Source organism: Grampus griseus, assembly GCF_964374135.1.
Source record: "Grampus griseus genome assembly, chromosome: 4".
NCBI lineage: Eukaryota > Metazoa > Chordata > Mammalia > Artiodactyla > Delphinidae > Grampus > Grampus griseus.
The window spans coordinates 39,915,687-39,936,389 of record NC_138997.1 but is presented as its reverse complement, the minus strand read 5'-3'; the positions used below and the strand labels follow the sequence as shown (position 1 = coordinate 39,936,389).

General features: G+C 37.0%; 1 protein-coding gene across 4 annotated transcripts in view; it reads right to left on the bottom strand.

Annotated features, from left to right (window-relative positions):
- LIN54 (lin-54 DREAM MuvB core complex component) overlaps window positions 1-20,703 on the bottom strand; it is a 76,069-nt gene that overhangs the window by 44,765 nt on the left and 10,601 nt on the right. For 2 of the 4 annotated variants that reach the window (XM_082652926.1, XM_082652925.1), the window contains exons 2-4: window positions 16,872-17,584; window positions 12,403-12,520; window positions 5,973-6,115 (exon numbers count right to left, since the gene is read on the bottom strand). In XM_082652926.1, the coding sequence (XP_082509052.1) occupies window positions 5,973-6,115; window positions 12,403-12,520; window positions 16,872-17,552 (942 nt within the window). In that variant the 5' untranslated portion in view covers window positions 17,553-17,584. The remainder of the gene's footprint in view (window positions 1-5,972; window positions 6,116-12,402; window positions 12,521-16,871; window positions 17,585-20,703) is intronic. The other 2 variants (XM_082652928.1, XM_082652927.1) reach the window with 1 other exon arrangement.

The following is a 20,703-nucleotide window of genomic DNA, read 5'->3' as shown; positions in this document are numbered from 1 at the left end:
ACTACAATGAGCTATTATCTCACACCGGTCAGATTGGGCATCATCAAAAAATCTAGAAACAATAAATGCTGGAGAGGGTGTGGAGAAAAGTGAACACTCTTGCACTGCTGGTGGGAATGTGAATTGGTACAGCCACTATGGAGAACAGTATGGAGGTTCCTTAAAAAAGTACAAAGAGAACTACCATATGACCCAGCAATTCCACTACTGGGCATATACCCTGAGAAAACCAAAATTCAAAAAGAGTCACGTACCAAAATGTTCATTGCAGCTCTATTTACAATAGCCCGGAGATGGAAACAACCTAAGTGTCCATCATCAGATGAATGGATAAAGAAGATGTGGCACATATATACAATGGAATATTACTCAGCCATAAAAAGAAACGAAATTGCCTTATTTGTAGTGAGGTGGATGGACCTCGAGTCTGTCATACACAGTGAAGTAAGTCAGAAAGAGAAAGACAAATACCGTATGCTAACACATATATATGGAATATAAGAAAAAAAAATGTCATGAAGAACCTAGGGGTAAGACAGGAATAAAGACACAGACTTACTAGAGAATGGACTTGAGGATATGGGGCGGGGGAAAAAAAAAAAGCGAGAGAGTGGCATGGACATATATACACTACCAAACGTAAAACAGATAGCTAGTGGGAAGCAGCCACACAGCACAGGGAGATCAGCTCGGTGCTTTGTGACCACCTGGATGTGTCGGATAGGGAGGGAGATGCAAGAGGGAGGGAGATATGGGAACATATGTATAACTGATATATATATATACATATACTGTATATCTCCCAAGGGAGGGAGACGCAAGAGGGAGGAGATATGGGAACATATGTATATGTATAACTGATTCACTTTGTTATAAAACAGAAACTAACACACCATTATAAAGCAATTATACTCCAATAAAGATGTAAAAAAAAAGATGGAAGATTTAAAATCAATCATAACAAAACTTTATTAAGTGTAAAAGTCTATAAATATTGATTTTTTTATACTGACCACATATCTAATCATCTTTTTTTATACTGACCACATGTATAACCATCAATTAAATTTATACATTAATTCTAATAGTTCAATAGCAGATTCTTATATTTTACACATATATTATAATGTAATATGTAAATTGTGACAAGTTTTTACTTTATTTTGAAGCTCTACGCCATTTATTTCTTTTTCTTGCCTTACTGCATTAACTCAGAGCTGCAGTGGAACTGAACAAGTGTTGAAAGTGGGTATCTTTGTTCAACATTCACCATTACATGAAGTTTGATGTATTCATCCTCATTTTCAAGTTACAAAAGTATTTATTTTTACTGTTTCAAGTAGTTTTAACCAGAATGAAGGCTGGCTATTTTCAGAATTTTTCTGCATGTATTGAGATTGTCATGTAATTATTTTTTCTTATTAATGTTGTGAATTAAATGGATAGATTTTTTTTAATGTCAAACCATTGTACTTCTGAAATAAAATAAAATATGCCATGAAAAAAAAATACTAAAACGCAACAATAAGATTACAGGACAAAAGACACATTAAATGTCCGAAACTAGAAGATAACAGTATTACTAAAGTCTAAAGTAAAAAGAAAGCAAACCTTGCAGAATCATGCTTTCATTAGCTTAATGCTTATTTGCATGTCTTATAAATACTTAAGAAAACTGAGGATTAATTTAGAAAATAAATATAATGGAAGAAATCTGCCCCAAAAGACAACTACAATATCAAGTAAATTGAGAAGACATTAGACGTGCCCGACTTTCCACAAGGAACCTGGTTAACATTAGTTTCAAAGATGGAGAAGAGAGTGAGTATAGTCTGCAAATTGTAATGAGAACAAGCCAGGAAGACACTTATTCCCTAGGCCCCCTTCCAGGCTCGATGGTATACGGGCTGAAGGAGTCATCACTTAAGAGGTCTGCAGGGGAAGCAGTACCATTGGGAAGAGTCAGGTATCCATTAGAGTAAGAAAATAAAAGGAATATTCAGCAAAGAGGTTGAGGACTGGGGGATTATTTTGCTTATGAACTCCAAATAGGGCACAGTGGAAGGACTTTACGAGTTGGGGATGGGTGGTGGGTAACAGGACAGAAGATACTGACACCTTCAAGGAGATTAGATGTGGGAAATGAAAGGTAATCTAGGAGTTTTGATGGCACCCTGTATAAATAGGAACAAATAATGAGAGAAGTTCCAGCAGATTCAAGGAAGATGGTGGTCAGACTGTGAGTGCTGGCAGGGAAGGAAGAATGGGTGCTTGAGGTTTCTTTCCTTTTGACCACTTTTGATTAATGGGAGCAAGGACATCTCCAGCAAATCCTTACTTTTTAGTCTTTTTCTTAATTGACATTTCTATGACATTTGAAATTGTTGACCGGCATCATTCTTGAAACCATCCTCCCTTCTCATTTTGTTAAGTTTCTCATACTTCCTCTCTTATCATTCCTTCTCTTCCATTGGCTCTTTTCTTCTACTAACTCTTAATATTCTGTGGTTCAGTCCTGCTTTTCTTTTCACTCTGCACAAAACCTCATGCTCCCTGGTTAGGTTCATCTGTACACATAGTTTTAGCTACTGCCTATATTCAGCTTCCTAATGGACATCCTCCTCTAGACAAGCAGTGGGTACTTCCATGACAAACATCTCCAAGAACTAAACAATATCTCTTTGCCTAAACCACCCATTCCTTCTGTATTTCCTCTCTAGTATAAAAGGATAATGGGATGTTTTCTCCGATCTTAAAATTTGGCTCTAGTGAAACCCCCAAAGCTGAGAACTACAAATGATAAACTCCCCTACACTCTAAAAAGAACAAAACATCCATGCCAGAGTTGCTAAAAGACAGCATCTCTATCACACACCTCTCGCCTATTGAACATGAAACAAAACAAAACAAGATTAGAAACAGAAGTGAATTCATAAACATAGAGAATGCTAGGGCTTTACAACCTTAGTGAGAACAAAAGCAGGGGTTCTCCAAGAAAACCTCTGGGACAGACTGGGTGATAACTACAAGAAGGGAAATTGACATCTGAATCTTTGGCTGGCAACATACTGAGATAAAGAAACTCTTAAAAGCTCAAAAGAACCTGACATATCCCCAGGAGTTTAGGCCATATGTGAACACAGAAACTGGTCCCAGCCTGGAGAATTCTGAAAGCAAGAAGTTGGATGGAGCTTCAAAACGGCAGAGCAAGGACTCAGAGGACAGCAGTTAGATGAGCTACATTTCTACCACTGCGTTCTATAGGTTTCCCATTAGCCAAATACAACAGATGCTGCAGAAGGGCTAAAGCATCTCGGTAGGCCAAAGACATGTGCCTTCTTGAGGAAGGAGACTCAGCAGTAACAGGCTGTAGGTAGACTACAGGAGGGAAGAGATAGTTAGAGGCCTGCCAACGGTAGCTGGAGTGTGCACCATAAAAGCGACCTGGGCAATGTGGGCATACCACGGGGGCCTCCAAAAACCATCCTAAATGCACAACTGTAAAAGGCCACACTTGGACACCTGTCACACAGAGAACACTGGCAGTTGGATTACAACAGTCCCAGTCACATAAAACTTTGTCCTTTCTCTTCTAATTTTCCTTCCAATCAGAAGCCAAAAGCAGAAAGAGGGAAGAAGTAGAAGAGTGAAGAAACAGATAATACTCCTCTACTGCATGGTCCCTGAGTCATGATTAGGTCTGAGTTACATCCATTCAACTAGATGTAAGGTTTGGAGTAGACTTTTCATACCTTTGAATTTAATCATCAAAATAAGGCTTGTTCTTATAGTAAAAACGACGTCTTGTCAAGAGCCAGAGAAGGAAGATTCAACATGACATGGCTAAAGTCAAGGATAAGAGAAAAATAAAGCTAGTTCTTATTTGTATGCCATCAGATATAGCCCACATACCAGCCCACAGTGCCACCACTACTGTGTTTTTCAGGTTAGGAGTCTAGGAGTCATCCCTTAGGTTCTCCCCTCCCTATACCCTGACATCCAGTCATTATGTCTTACACCTCTTTCAACACATCTCTTCTTCCTAACCCCTTAGCTACTAGTCTAGCTCAAATGTGAAGTACTAAAATAATCTAATTTAGTGATTCTCTACCCTGGCCTATACTTTAAAATTTTTAAATATTAAATCTAATACTTAAGCCCCAGCCTAGAGACTGATTTAAGTGGGATCAGGTGGAGGTCAGCCATGAGTTTTTTCGAAAGGTCTCCACGTGCTTCCAAAGTGTAGCCAAGGTTGAGAATAACTAACCTAACTGGTCTCTTCTAGAATCCAGGCTTACCTTCCTTTCATTATGCTACAGAGTCATCTTTTTTGAAATGCAAATCTCATATTATCCTAGAGCAGTTGTTTTTAATCTAGGCTACTCATTAGAATCACTTAGCCTTAAAAAATCCTGATACCAAGCCAAACTCCAGGCCAATTAAAACAGAGTCTTCAGGGATAAGAACCAGGCATTGGTATTTATTAGAGCTCCCCAGGTGATTCCAACGTGCAGACAAGGTTGAGAACCACTGTCCTAGAAGCAATGGGAAGTCACAGAAAGTCTTTTAAGAACAATAAAATCCAAACTCCCCTGAGGGTAATGAAACCTTCTATCTAACTTTAGCACCCTTGGCTCTCACACTACCAAAGAAAGGTAGCTCCCTACACTACCCTTTTACAAGGGGCCACGCTTTTACACTTTTGTGTAAAGTATTATCTCAATTTGGAAACCTCCTATGCTCACCCATAGCTAAGGCCTGAACCACCTTTAAGGTTAAGACCTTTCAGGAATAGCACCCTTTGTATAAACCTCCTCTGACAGACACAACAGGGCTCTTCAATCCACCTGTGACCGTTATGATTCTGTAGGGCAATTCTTAATGTTTAACTCTAACTTCCCTACTGAACTACCTGAAATTTAAAACTTCTTATTCATGCTTTTATCCCCAGTGCCTATCACTATGCAGAGCACATAGTAAGCACTCAAATATCTGTTGAATTCATTCCATTTAAGTAGATAATTATCTGTATTATCATGCAGGTAGAATCCCATTTTAATAAACTGTAACAGACATCGTATTTATACACTAGAGTCAAGTCTCATTAAAACAGAAACCAACAGTTAGACTTTTAAAAAATGTAAGGCAAACGTTTAATGTTTGTTCTACTCATGAATAGTAGCAAATTAAGGAAAAAGGCAGGTACAAAGGGCAGTGTGTTTCCAGAATCGCAAGGGTGGCACCTTACAGAATAATGATGCTTGGCTTTCCACCTGAATATGTCCTTTAAAGCATACTTGTTCCAAAATTTTATGCTGGTATAATGACATCTGTATGTTTTAGGAAAGTGAGCTAAGACTACTTAACTTGACCTAAAATGATAGGTACTTTGCCCCCTTAAAAAGAAAATAAATTAAGACAAGCTTTCAGATGCTCTGAATGAGCTGTGTTAAGCCTAAAAACCCGAATTAATATGATCACCAGCATTTGATGGCAATTTCTAGTACTCTGGATACTCTGTTACCAGCAAAAGCTCAGCTCTCCATAAAATCAAGGACAGCTTAAGCAGAAGGCACCAAATATTTTATTTTTAAAAAAGTTACATTTAACATTTTATATTTATAGAGTCACTATATATGTGACTGACCCAAAGACAATAATTTTGCACAAGTATTAACTGAAGAGGAACCAAACACCTACATAATGCACCTCGTTCAGAAGATTTATGTTGTACCCACATTCACAAGGGCCATTAAAATAATCTTAGCATGCAAAATGATAACTGTGTAACTATGCGTTCAGGGTAAGTTTTTTATCTGTCGTACATCCTTGATTACTAAATTAATCCGATATTTACCAAATACCTATTAACTCTTTAGGAATATATTAAAACTGAAGTATCTGAAGTGACTAGTGAGAAAATAAAGTCATTAACCACAATACTTGGCCTTTGTGGCTAATTTTTTTTTTACCTTATTTGGCGATTTCAAAGGTGAGATGGCTATTTTATTTGGTGTCTGTGTTGTAGAATTTAAAGTTGATCCAATAACACCACTTTCAGATATTGTTATGGTCTTTGATGGAGTCCCGGGAGTAGACTGTGAAAGAACCCTACCTGCAAATGAGAGGCAGCACATCAGTTTGACTCTTTTCAATAATCGTATAAAAATGTATTTGATGATGATTTATGCCCACAAGGACTGTAGTATATATATGTTCAATATTTCATACACAGCCACTTATGAACTGAAACACTTAAGTAGGTCTAATGAACTATGGTGAACCTAGGAAACAAAACAATGCTTCTTAGTAACACTTAGTATCTTAATACCACCTTATGAAAGTCCACAAAAACACTTCTGCTCACATTCTCATCAATACTGCTTTGTGTTTTGTCTGTTTTCTTGGCCACACCGCTCGGCTTGTGGGATCTTAGTTTCCCAACCAGGGACTGAACCCGAGACCTCGGCAGTGAGAGTGCGGAGTCCTAACCATTGGACTGCCAGGGAATTCCCTCATCTATACTGTTAGGTTATATCTATAAGAAAATAGGCTCAGGACAACTAAGGAACAAGTCCTGTGTAACACAGCTCCTCAAAGTTAGAACTTGAATCCAAGTCTTAAACTTCAGTCTCTGTTCTCTACTATACCTCAGCTTCTTCTCTTTGAACTGAAACCATTCAGGATACAATTTAAGTCCACATCTATAAAACAGATAGTCACTGAACTAACTTAAACACTGGTTTAATACTGTCTCATTTTAGTCTGCCAAAAAGAGGAAAAAAAATTCTTCTAGCTGTCCTGGCCAGATTCCAACAAGAATGCTGTGTTCCCTTCTGGAAATATCCTTCAGGAACAAAACAGAAAAACTATAGTGTGTCTGGATGGCTTACAGAATTGGAAATCATATCACAAGGAGTTGAAATATTAGGAATTTTTGTCCTAGGTGAGAGAGGAATACAAAGACATGACACAGCTCCAAATTCCTGAAAGACTGTGTGATGCTGCCATTCAGCATTCTGGCGCCGACCTCCTCCCCTTCCATTCTGGGCACACGGCAGGACTGCCCTTCCTACCCGTCCCTGCAGCTCCCTGTGGTTAGATTAGGGCCATATGACTAGTTCTGACCAACAAATTATGAATAGAAGTGATGTGTGTCATTTCTGGGTCAGAACATTTACTGCCTACGCAAGACCTTCCAAAGCTCTCTTTTCCTCACTGCGTCTGGATGGTGGCTCCTCCATCAGCCGGGGTCCTTGAGTGACCATGATGAGAATAGCCCCCTTTCTAACCCACAGTAGACATGTAGATAACCATGAAGTATGAATACAAAATAAAATTTGTGTTTTCTTAAATTTCTGAGATTTAAAGACTGTTTATTATGGCAGAGAACCAAGACTGTCCTGATTGATCCATGCTGTCAAGTTGAAGGATTAGAACCACTCTGTATCCATCAGATGCACACACTAATATAAACAGAAAATTTTTAGTTAAGCAGTAAGAAAGAACTTCTACCAAAAATTTCCAATTGAAACGACTGTTTCTATATGAGTGAGTTTCTACTCACTGAAGGTGTTCAAAAACAGATGCTGGATAATCAAATCCACTGGCTGAAGAGGAACTCCAAGCACTCAAGAAATAGAGAAGGTAGATAACTAAATTATCTCTAAAATCCCTTTAGATGCTATGATTTAACTTACAGATACAGTCAGAGATGAAAGAGAGAGGGAGAGAGGAAGAGAAAAAGGGAAAAAGAGAAAAAAAAAAGGGTCTTACCCTTCAAGCAAAAATAGAGAACTAGCATGTAAGAGTTTCAAGGCTGTTTTTTTTCTAATAACAATGTGACAGTAAACGTATTTTTTTTTTAAAGATGAATCAAGTTTTGTCTGACACATGAATTTTAAAAATATTTTAAATATATTTTTTCAATTTCTTTTAGTACACGATTACATTTTATATTATTGACATATTCCTTAATGAATTTCAGTTGAGAGTTTTGCTAGGGTTTTTTTAGGCTGAATTACATCATAACTAAATAAGTCAATTCTATATAAACTAAATGAATCTATATCAAATATTTTTAGAAGGGCACCCTCAAATGTGGAGCCTGCCTGAAGTAGCATGTTTGTCTGTTCTGGTTTCCAAAACTAATACCTCTGGGATAAGCCTAAAGCCCCAACAACCATTATTTTAAGAAAAGAAACTACCAATAAAGACACATTTTCATAAAATGATCATCATTTACAGTTATTACTATAATTTCTTATTTGTTAAGCATTACATACATTTCAGAAAACATACATATAAAAATCCTCTATTCCTGAGTGAGGATAACTGATACCAGAAAAAGGCCAGTTAAAGTGAATTACATTTAAAACAAGGACAAAAATTTCACTGTAAATAACAACAACAAAAACCCCTAAAACTAAAACTTTTTTTGCTTATATTTAACAAAAATTCAGTTTATAATTACAACTATACTATCTCTTAGAATGAACTGTTTGAGGGGGAGAGGATTCTTCTGAAAATTAGTAATGACATTACAATGACAGACTCTGTTTGATGGGCGCAACAGGATGATACAGAAGATTATTTCTGCCAAAATATTTTAGGATTTCATCAATTTTCCCAAGAACCCTCTATATCCTTTAAAATTCAAATTATTCTTTTTTGAAGGGCCACTTGTTTTTCATCCAGATAGCATTTCTCCTGATTAATCTCCAAATCCCTGTTTATCCTTGACTCTGCAGACAGATTCAAGAAAGTATACAAGTTATACAATTTCACCTTGAAATCAATTTGCAAAGCATTTTACACTCTACTGTCAGGTATTCTCCAAGAATCAAAAGAGACATAACCAAAAAGCTACAGATGGGACAGGTTGGGGGCAGAGAGCTAGCTTATCTGAGCCAGGACTAATTCTATAAGAGATTAATTCATTAGTGAATATTTTCACATTGATGGAGTTTGCTCTGCTATAGCAGCAACCTTGTACCTTGGGAGCTCTGATAATGAGGACCTGATAATGAGGACCTCTGTACCTCATTTAACCATCTCAAAAGTCATGTGAAGTGATTGTTATCAACATTTTACAGAAAGGAGTAAGATGAACAGAAAATATATTTACCCAAGATCACAGAGAAAATGAATAGAAGACCCATAACTAAAACCCAAGTCTCCTAATAGCTCCTCTCATACACCACACTGCCTCCGTGATACACATATTCACTCAACAATACACATTCACCGAACCACATCTATGTGCTAGAAACTGTGCTAGGTATTGGAGAGTCATAAAAAGCCAGTCATAAAAGGACAAATACTGTACGATTCCACTTATACGAGATACATAGAAAAGTCAAATTGATAGAGACAGTCTCTGCTAGGGGCTGGGGGAAGGAAGGAATTGGGAAGTTATTGTTTAATGCAGACAAAGATTTAGCTTTGCAATGCGAAAAAAGTCCTAGAGACAGACAGTGGTGATGGTTGCACAACAACATGAATGTACTTAATGCCACCAGTGGTTAAAATGGTCAACTTTATGTTATGTGTATTTATCATAATTTTTTAAAAAATAATCTTTAAAAACTAGATGGCAAACAAAATCCAAAATTACTATTAAGAAAAATTTTAAGTGTAATAGGGGAGACAGACAGACAACAGGGGAGACAGACAGACAAGGAAACCAAGTATTACAATATACCATGACTAATGGAAACATTAAAAGCCAGTGTGAAATTTAACAGAAGTCTGATTTAAGTTAAGTATTTGGTAGGTATAACCAAGTTTTATGGAAATATATTAGGAGATGGTCAGAGAAAAGAGAACCTAACTAAACCCAGGGATCAAAAACTTCCAAGACAGGTGGAGATAATCCAAAGATAAAATGGATGAGTCAGCCATAAGGAAAGCAAAAAAAGTCATTTCAGGTAAAAGCAACAGTGCCAAGGGCCTAAGTTCTGAGAGAACATGGGCCATTTGGTGATCTCTTGAAATAAGTTACATCAGTAGGTCTGGAGCTAATACAAGCTGAAAATGAAAAAGGTATATGTTATATAATAAATGACTTTAATGCTAAGAAAGCTCTGGCATCTGAACTTATTCCTGAAGGATTAAGGCCAAGAAATGGATGTGGCCAAGAAAATTTAAGCAAGGGTGTGACAAAATCATATTTGCATTTTAGAAAAATTGATTTTATACAAACACTAAGTTCATCTTGATCAAAAGACAGAAAAAGATATCCATCTTCCATGAAAAGCCCAAAGGTCATTAAAAAGCAGTCTAAATGTAATTTGAAAGATCCTTAGCTATAATATAAAGATAATGGAACCTCCTTGTGATAAGACAATTCAGCAGGAGAGCTACTTTGGTGGTTTAAAATTTGGCTTACATGAATTTAAAAAGCTACAAACTATTAGTTAACAGTAGAAATTATCCCTCCAAACTGAACTTAATGCCGACAAATTCTAGTGAAATTTAATAGAAGTCTATCTCTATGTATTTTGGGAGGGCTAATAAGTCTGTCTGTAATTAAAAGGTGAAGCTATGATTAGTGTGCAACACACTGTAAATCACCCAAAGACCCAGCAATGAAATCCATTATAGTCAAATGTAAGAGAGGTGAAATCTTGACATTACCAAATATTCACTCAGACACTTCTGCAAAACCACAATTCTTTAGCATACAGCTCCCCTTCGCCCCTACATAATTAAAAGTTTTAAGGAATTCTCTCAAACTCAAAAGCAGTAGAGAACATGGCACTGAGACACCCCTCCTCGTAAACCACCTCTACTCACCCAAACTCCTAAGGGTCTGGTGGTCCCTTTATCATCAACATATCCAAGCCTTCCTCACTTTCAGCCAACTAAAGCCCACTTCCTGAAGCAGCTCGAAATCCAAACCCTTTCCAGTTTTTCCTCTGGGGCCACACCTATCTCCCATGACAGCCCTCTAGATACGAGCATCCTATACCATCCCAAGTCTCTACTGAAGGCCAAAAGAAAAAGAACATTCACTCACCCAACACTGCCCTCAAACTACAATCTCCTCATTCCTTCTCTCACTTGCCTCCCTATATATTATAATTCAAAGCCTAGGAAAATGATCATTTCACTGCCACTGATTTCAGAGTTGCCTACTGCTATACTGTCTGTAAATTTATCAAAGACAGTAGGAGGTGGTTTTAATACATATCCCAGGGATGGTTAATTAACATTTGAAGTACCTTCATCAAGAATACACATTCTAGAAATGGGTAATTAGCATTTGAAAGTCTCTAGTCAAAGTCTACCACCCAGAGGTGCTTCCATAAGCTATTAGAACAATGGAAATTTAAAATGAGCTCCTAAATGGTGAAAGAAGTAATGTTAGTATAGCTCTGAATTAAAGACCAGTCACCACAGCTGTGTGATTTTCTCCAGAAGTACTGAGGTGCTTGCCAGGCAAGAAGAGAGCTGGACTTAACCAAGCCATTATAGAAAGAGAGAGTGAAAAGAGAATCAATGGTGTTTTCTGGGAGCAGTAGTGATGGGTCATGAACTCCATGCTGAGTAAGGAAGAATTTGAGGACTGGAAAGGGATTATTAATGAGAAAGTGGAAGAGTTAATGGATCAGAGATTTCAAAGTGAAAGAATTACTAGATTGGAAGTACAAAGGCAGATCAACTAGAATAATAAAGAGTGAAATACTCAAAGTCAAGATTTCTGAGGTGTTATTAGTGATGACATATCTTAAAAGTATATAATAAAATAATTGGGCCATGCTGAGGAATTTGCTGGTAAAAGTAATATAACTAAAATTCTGTTCTCACTTAAGTAATTATTATCATTGTGATAATTTTCTGTTTCATAGAGAACTGCATACAGAGAATATTAAAATACGGAAACCAAAAATTCAAACAGAAACCATGAAATACAATACTCTCACATATATTACTTTAAACCTAACAGACTTATTAGCATGTGCTCTAGCATTAGCTGGATTCAAATTCCAACTTGGCCATTTACTAGCTGAGTGCCTCTGTTTCCACACTGGCAAAATGGGGATGTTATTAGTACCTACCGCATAGGATTGCCAGAGGATTATATATGTCACTCTATGTAAAGAGCTAAGAATAGTGTGGAAGCCGTAGCAAACACTATGTAAATGTTAGCTAGTATTATCAGAGTCTGAGACTTCACTACTTTCAAGGTATACCAAAAACCAAAGAGGCTAAAGTAATGGACTGATTTTGAGATAAGGCATTTTGCTTGAAGGACACATTTAATAGGTGTAATATTTCTTACTAACCAGTCTGATTTACAGTAATAAGCACTAAAACATTTCAAGGTAGTAGAACAGCCTTTTTTAAACCTAAAAGGAAGGTAAATATTTAGCTAAACAAACTATAAAGAAATATAACCTGCAATGGCTGGTACTTGAGTTGTCTGTCCTGTAACTGCTTTACTATTAATTGGTTTTGCAAAAATCAGCTTCGTGATTACTGGACCAGAGGTTGGAGTTCGAGGTTTCTTCGCAATCTGAAATATATAAATAACTATAAAGACCATTGTTTCTATAAAACACCTATTCAATCAAAATTAGACAAGATTGATATACAGAAGTACATGTGAAACCAGCTCATTTAACAAAACATATCTAAGTACTGACGTTAAAAACATTTAAAATGCAGCCATTCACCAAAATACTAATATGATCACATCCTTAGGCCATTATACAACAATACCTTTGGATTTTATTGCAAATTCTTATTTTAGTCTCTGGGACATATGCATATAATGAAAAACAAATTAATTTGTAAAAATAATGTTTAATGTTCAATAGTAATGTTTAAAATAACCATTTAATAATAATAATGAAACACAAATATGGCACAGCAATATCCTTCTCCAAATAGCTAATCATTCAATAATAAAAAGATGGAGTAGAGTATGTTAAGAAAGCATAGTGCAAATGATAAATATAATTTCATTGGCCCCTGGAAGCAAAATATAAATACACATAAAAGATAGGCTCATGATTATATCTTCAACTTTAGATCTATATATCAGGGGCAGATAAATAAGGAACTGCACAAGTTAACACCCTAGGATACAAAGAGACATGTTTGGCAAAACACAGACTATTCTAAAGGTGAAGCCTCTGAAATATTATTTACTAAAATACACTTTACTAGACTACAAATTGTTTGAAGGGAGGGTCTATGTTTTATTCATCTCTGCTTTTACGTTATACACGGTACACTGTTGCCCTAAACTAAAATTCTCCACAAGTCAAGGAAGGTAGAGTTACCAATGTCCTTATACTGAAATTGCAATGTATGCAAGGCACAGCTTTTTCTAAAAGTCAGAAGCAGAAATTTAGCAATGATAAAAAATCATAGCCTTTAGCAATAATAAAAATCATAGACTTTTTTATCAGTTTATGATAAAAATCATGGACTTTCAGAGCAGGAAGGACATTAAATACTAATTTTATCTTTGGCAGATTGAAAATTGAGGCCCTGAAAGTACTATTATTGGAAATAATAACTCAAAATGAACAAACATGACCAACTTAAAACGACAAAACATACCAGAAGCTGTAACTGATTACAGAACTAAGTAAATACCAGCTTTGTGCTCAAACTATAAATTAAACTTAATAACATTTTCTTACACTTAGAATATATTACTTTCTTACACTCAGAACATATTACTGACAAAACAAAATGTAAAGGAAACACAAATCACCTTTTAAAAAAACGAACCAAAGAGATTCCCTACTATATTAAAAAATATCCAGCTTGTAAAACTCTGATATACCCAAATAAATCCATAATTGTAGTTTTAAAAACTGATGCAATTTGGGAGACACACAGAGAAAATATTTCCCAAGTGTATTTACAGGCCTAAAACTCTAAAATAAGTTAGAATATGTTGTCTATTGACTTAGTATTAAGAATCTCAAGAGGTAGAGGTATTGATATTCTTGGAAATCTGTGTCTCGAAATAGATAATCTTAGCTATAGAGTTTGGGAATTTAAAGTGTTTCCCCATTTTTAACTAATTTTCACAATCATAAAACTATATGAATACTTACCAACCAGGAAAAAAATGTAAATACGACCAAGAGCACATTAATTATTCAAAAGAACAATCTCAACTTGTCCTTGTGGTTTTGTTTCTTTAGTGTAGCATTGCTGAAAATAAGGATTTCCAATTCTGTCAAGGAACCAGGCTTTTTGCATTATGAATTCTAAACTACCCTAGAACAAATTTACTTTATTAAATAAAACAGAGCATAAAGGATCTTCTTTTTTTTTTTTTTTTTTGCAGTATGCGGGCCTCTCACTGTTGTGGCCTCTCCCGTTGCGGAGCACAGGCTCCAGACGCGCAGGCTTAGCGGCCATGACTCACGGGCCCAGCCGCTCTGTGGCATGTGGGATCTTCCCGGACCGGGCACAAACCCGTGTCCCCTGCATTGGCAGGCGGACCCTCAACCACTGCGCCACCAGGGAAGCCCAAAGGATCATTTTTTAACAAATGTATCTAATTAGCAGATTAAGACAAAAATGAATCAAAGAAGGAAATTTACAAATAAGACTGCCAAAGATGTGATCAAATAATACATGCAGTAATTTTGGGCACTGTGTTATACAGATTCAGGAACTAATAAGGAGTTATGTTGTTCCATATGGCTAATTATCTATTATTCTTATATACTATGCAAAAGAAACACAGGAAAGTGTTTATATATCTGTAACTAAGTGTAACTATACCTCTTTGTTACTGCCTCTGGCCTCAACTGTCACCTTTGGAGATGGGTCTCCTTCTTCCACCCTTTCCTATTGTCCACACCCTAATAAGTTTCAATACTCTGATTAAACTTAAGACAATGCTGAGAACCGTCTGGGAAAAAAATCAGGGGATCATACACACCATGTAAAAGTAAACCAAATATTCTGTTGCCCAAAATGGATACAGATAGATGTGTAGCTTTTTGTTTGTTTTTTCTGTGCTTCAGTGCTTCAGAGCTTTATAGGCTACTCTTGAGTTGAAAAGATTTAGTTGCCTAAAAATAACTGGACAAGTAGAACAATATTCTAAATGGGGTTTCTTTTGTTTCTGTTTTTATTTTATTTATTTATTTATTTTGCGGTACGCGGGCCTCTCACTGTTGTGGCCTCTCCCTTTGCGGAGCACAGGCTCCGGACACGCAGGCTCAGCGGCCATGGCTCACGGGCCCCGCCGCTCCGCGGCATGTGGGATCCTCCCGGACCGGGGCACGAACCCGTGTCCCCTGCATCGGCAGGTGGACTCTCAACCACTGCGCCACCAGGTAAGCCCTTGTTTTTGTTTTTAAATAGAAGTCTTTTTAAATAAATAGAATCAGATTTTGTAAAAGTAAGGACAAGAAGAGAAGTTATAAGAATTAGACCCCAGTCTTTGTTTTTATTGTTGGTACTTAGGGGATTATAGTAGAAAACTAGTGGATACAAGTAAACTGGTCTTACAAATAGTATGTATACATTGCTCTTGTAAATGAAAAAAAAATGACATTCTGATTTACATTTACAGTATCTTGCGAACATGGTTACGATCCATATCCCCAAAGCCAGATAAACTCTGGTAAACCAATAAAAACAAGTTTTAAAACTGATTAAAAAACAAGCTGAGGACAAGGTGCTTGATGGTGATAGGATATCTCATTCAAGAGATCCTCACCAAAAAAAGTAAAAGGAAGTCAGAATTAAGTGAGAGATGATAATGAACAAGAAAGAGCACTAAATGTTTAATAGTGGCAGAAGGGACATGGACAAATTATAAAGTTTGAGAAATCTTATGAAGTTCTTAAATAAAAAGCCTGTGAAAAATAAGTTTCTAACTATTTTGTCAACATAATAACCAAAACAATATTTCTAATATCAGCTGAGAGTGGACAGTTCCCCAAACCTTCCTCCTTCCTTATACACCTGCTTTATTTCTCTAACTCATGCCTTCTTTCTAAAAGCCAACTCTTTCAAACAGGAAATGCATTTGTGGTCTTAAGTGGATCATTGTATTTCTAAGAGCAGTGGTGACCTAAAAAGGCCTACTGGGCATGAAAAAATACTTAACATATGTTCTTATAACCTTTTATCTTAGGTTTCTATTCATACTAACAATGGGTACCATTTTGAAGGATTCTCAATGTTTTGAGAACCATACCAAAGAGTTATCTTTTCTTATGTGTTTCATCACGATCAAATAGCCATCTTACAGCTAAAATCAAAAACTCAGAGAAAATAAGTAGCCTATCCAAAGTTCCGCAGCTGGGAGGGCAGCAGAGAAGAGACTGAAATCCAGTTGGTCCAATTCTAAACCTTCCATCACATGGCACTGCCTTTCTACATTGCAAACATGAGCGATGCAATGGACAGTAAATTCCAAAGAAGAGGCACACACTGGCTGGTATGCACTACTGCTGGCTTGAAGGGTTTCTCAGAGCAGCAAGTTTTCCTAGACTCTGGCCATCTGTTAGCTGAAAATATCATGTCTGAATGATTTTTTGACAGCCTGACATCAACTCTGGCATCTTTATACCAGCAGAACATCCTTGTACTCAAACTACTACTGAGAATAAAATTGTTTTAAAATGAGTAAAAAGCTATAAATACACTAAATTGGAATTTAACCAAAATTAAGTTCTAAGTTCTCTGGCAGAAATTTTCAAAAGCATTGCACATATCAAACTTTACAAAAAAAACCACACAATTACTAAAAGCAACATTCAAAAGAATTCAGTAACAACTATGCATTTAATCACCCTACACACGCAACTATGAATCAATTTAACATGCATTTTAACTAGTAAGCGCCCTTTTTTTTTTTTTTTTTTTTTTTTTTTTACCTGTACTGTTTTTAACTGTTGGGTCTGTAACACAGAGGGCTGAGTTGTAGTATTAATCAGTTGACTTCCTGGGGTCAATGCTGAGACACCAATGACAGGTTTCACCTCTGGCCTCCCTCCAATGGTAACTACTTTAATTTGCTGCGGTGGTAACTTAGCATCTCCTGACTGGGCCTGAGTTGTAACTTTCTGAGCCTGGGGTTGGCTATGGGGTAGTGCTAAAACAATTGGTGAACCAGACTTGCCCAAAGTTGTTAAAATTAACTTCTGTCCATCTGGTTTAAGGGTCTGATTGCCAAGTTTAAGATCAGATGTCTGTGATACTTTGTTTAAAATAATCTGATTGGCTGATATAGTCACAGGAGTCTGAGCACCAAGTTTTTGAAGGCCACTTGGAAAAGCTGGTTTCACCGTGGTATTACAATCTGCTTTAGTAATTGTGGTATTCACTGCAACTTGGTTAGTGTGGTTACTGTACACTGTTATTGGTTCCGTGGAAATGGGCGTGGCTGTAGAGTCACCAGTAGAATTTATGTTGACAATTTCTTCCAGTTCTGTCTCCATGGGAATTGGGGATGAAACAATAACAGCCTCAATACTATCATCATCCACTAAAGTTATACCAGTGTCCATTATCTCCTCTGGAAGCAAACTATTCACCTCAGCTGGCACCACCTCCATGATCGTTCTCCTGCTAGAAAGTTGATCAGGCACTGCAATAAAATTTGAAAAATGAATAAATTACTAGGTTTCAAAACAGATTTAAGAGAAGAAAAAAAATTATTCAAGAAAAATGCAAATGACAAAACAAAAATTTTTACTTATGTATAACTGAATGAAGGACATTCCTGATGCATATTTGGGTTAAACCATTTTAACAAATCCTCAACCTTCAAGAATCTGAAATATAAGTCATATGGGACACAAAACTAAAAGCAAACATTCTCATTCGCCATGTCTCAACCCAAAAGTATACTGCATTCAGGCAACACTAAGTCACATAATTACAGGAAACTCCTTTCCAGTTCCTGCTCATAAATAAAACCTTTTAATCTTTGACATGTCTGATCATCTTACTTCTTCCCAGTTATGGGTTTTGTTTTTCTTTTTCCTACCGACAAACTTGAAAACTGCTGATTTGCACAAGGAAATAAAGATTTAGATATAAACAGATTTTAGACAACATATTCAAATCTCCAGTGAGCGACGTCCTAAAATGAGGTTACTAAACCATTTATAAAAATCCATTAAGATGGGGAGGCAGAAGGGTGAGCTGTGACAAAGCGAGAGAGAGGCCTGGACATATATACACTACCAAACGTAAGGTAGATAGCTTGTGGGAAGCAGCCGCATAGCACAGGGATATCAGCTCGGTGCTTTGTGACCGCCTGGAAGGGTGGGATAGGGAGAGTGGGAGGGAGGGAGATGCAAGAGGGAAGAGATATGGGAACATATGTATATGTATAACTGATTCACTCTGTTATAAAGCAGAAACTAACACACCATTGTAAAGCAATTATACCCCAATAAAGATGTGAAGAAAAAAAAATCCATTAAGGACTCAAATTAATGTTAAAGGAGTTTCTAGAGTAATCCATCTCAGCAACTGTAGGTCAAATGGCTTATCTGGCCCAAGTTTGATCAATTTGCTTCATACTAAAGAAAGCTTTATTTGGAAAGAAGATTCTCAAATCCTCCTCAGCCATTCAAAATGTCACAAAGGGAACCATTTAAGAGGAATACAGCTAGGCCCCATAAAGAAAAAAAAATGGTAATAATAATAAAGCAGATTACGAACAAATCAGAACTGCAATGCTTTCAGCCAAAGGTCATGCAGAACTTCCAATAAAGGAGTCAGTACCATTATCTTCACATATTAAAGAGTTCATCATATTTATGACTGACTAAATAAGTTATCTGCCCAGAGAACGTCTAAGATCCATAGGAACCTAATCAGTAATTCTTTCTTTTCCCTTTTTTTAAAAAATATAAACATGCAATACCCATTCCAAGATTAAGAGTAACAGACATGAACAGCAAATTATAATTATTAGCATTGACAAATACTAATACTGCCAAAATTAATCTTCATTATTGAGCACTTACTATCTACCAGTGATGGCATAATTTAATTTAATCTATCCTGACATAACTTAATCTATCCTGACAACTCTAATATGGTATCATTATCACCCCCATTTTACATATGAGGAAACCTTAGAAAGGTTAAACTATTTGCCCAAGGTCACACAGCTACCCAGTAAATGATAGCCAGAACTCAAACTCAGGATATGTTTTATGACACAAAGTTCATAATTTTAATCACAAAATTTACTGCCTTAAATTTTTACCACTGGTATTTTTAAATTGAGAAAAAAAAAAAGTCTACTCCTTTACAGTCAACCTCCTACCCCAAAATCCTACTCTACACAACCACGGGTCTGTTCTATCACCTCACTAGATTAGTGTTGCCTTTTTGCCCATTCTAGAACTTCATATAAATGGAATCATATATTACATACTCATGACATAAAGGAATATACAGTATAAGCCTTTTCCCTCAGTATGTTTTTTAAGATTTATCTTTATTCTTACCCTTATTAGCAGCTCAGTTCCTTTTCATTGCTGAGTAACATTCCACTGGATGAATCTACCACAAGTTGTTTATCCATTCATCTGTGGATGGACATTTGGACTGTTTCCATTTTGGGACTATTATGAATAATACTGCTATGAACATTCAAGTTTTTTATGGATAGATATTTTCATTTCTTTTGAATAAATACCTAGAAGTGGACTTGCTAGGTCATAAGATAAGTTTATTTTTAACTTTGCATGAAACTGCCAAACTACTTCCCAGCTCAGCTGTACCATTTTGTACACCCACCAGCGATGCATGAGGCTCCCAGCTGCTCCACATCCTCGCCAGCAACTGGTTTTGTCGGTCTTTTTTAACTTTAGCCATTCTAGTGGGTGTGAAGTGGTATCTCATTGTGGGTTTTTTTCTTTTGCAGTACGCGGGCCTCTCACTGTTGTGGCCTCTCCCGTTGCGGAGCACAGGCTCCGGACGCGCAGGCTCAGCGGCCATGGCTCACGGGCCCAGCCGCTCCGTGGCATGTGGGATCCTCCCGGACCAGGGCACGAACCCGTGTCCCCTGCATTGGCAGGCGGACTCTCAACCACTGCGCCACCAGGGAAGCCCTCATTGTGGTTTTAATTTGCAATTCCCAGATGACTAAAGACGTTGAGCATCTTTTCATATGAATGTTATCTATTTGTGTATCTTCTTTTAAAAAGTGCCTGTGTTAAAGCCTTTTGCCAAATTTTTAAAATATTGGTTTTTTTATCTTCTTGTTGAGTTGGATGAGTTCTTTACATATATTGCAAAACCATCAGTCACAGTAACTTGTAGCTCAGAGGAATCACTAAGGTTTCCAAAGTATGAGCACTTCTCTAGATGCGGCTCTTCCTAATCAATAGAATCCCCTCTGGCACTTACAGAACAGGGCATTTACAGACAGGCTCTTTAAAACATCAACACCAATTATACTTTCTGCAGTGGAAGCCAGATAACAGTACACAACAATAAACGGCCTCACCCACAGTGCCACATTAGCTTCCCTTCCCTACCGTGGACCTTGCCCAAGGCCTGTCAGTTGTCTCTGAACATTCCATCCCCCATAGAACAAGGTAGGATGATGACTTGGGTGTCAGCATCCAACACAACCATAAAAGTTTGACTCCCTCTTCTCCCTGAAGTTCCCCCAGCACGTTTAGACAGATGGGTGTGGCCTCTGGTCTCCCTTAAGGATAGGGAGACCTCAGCCCAACC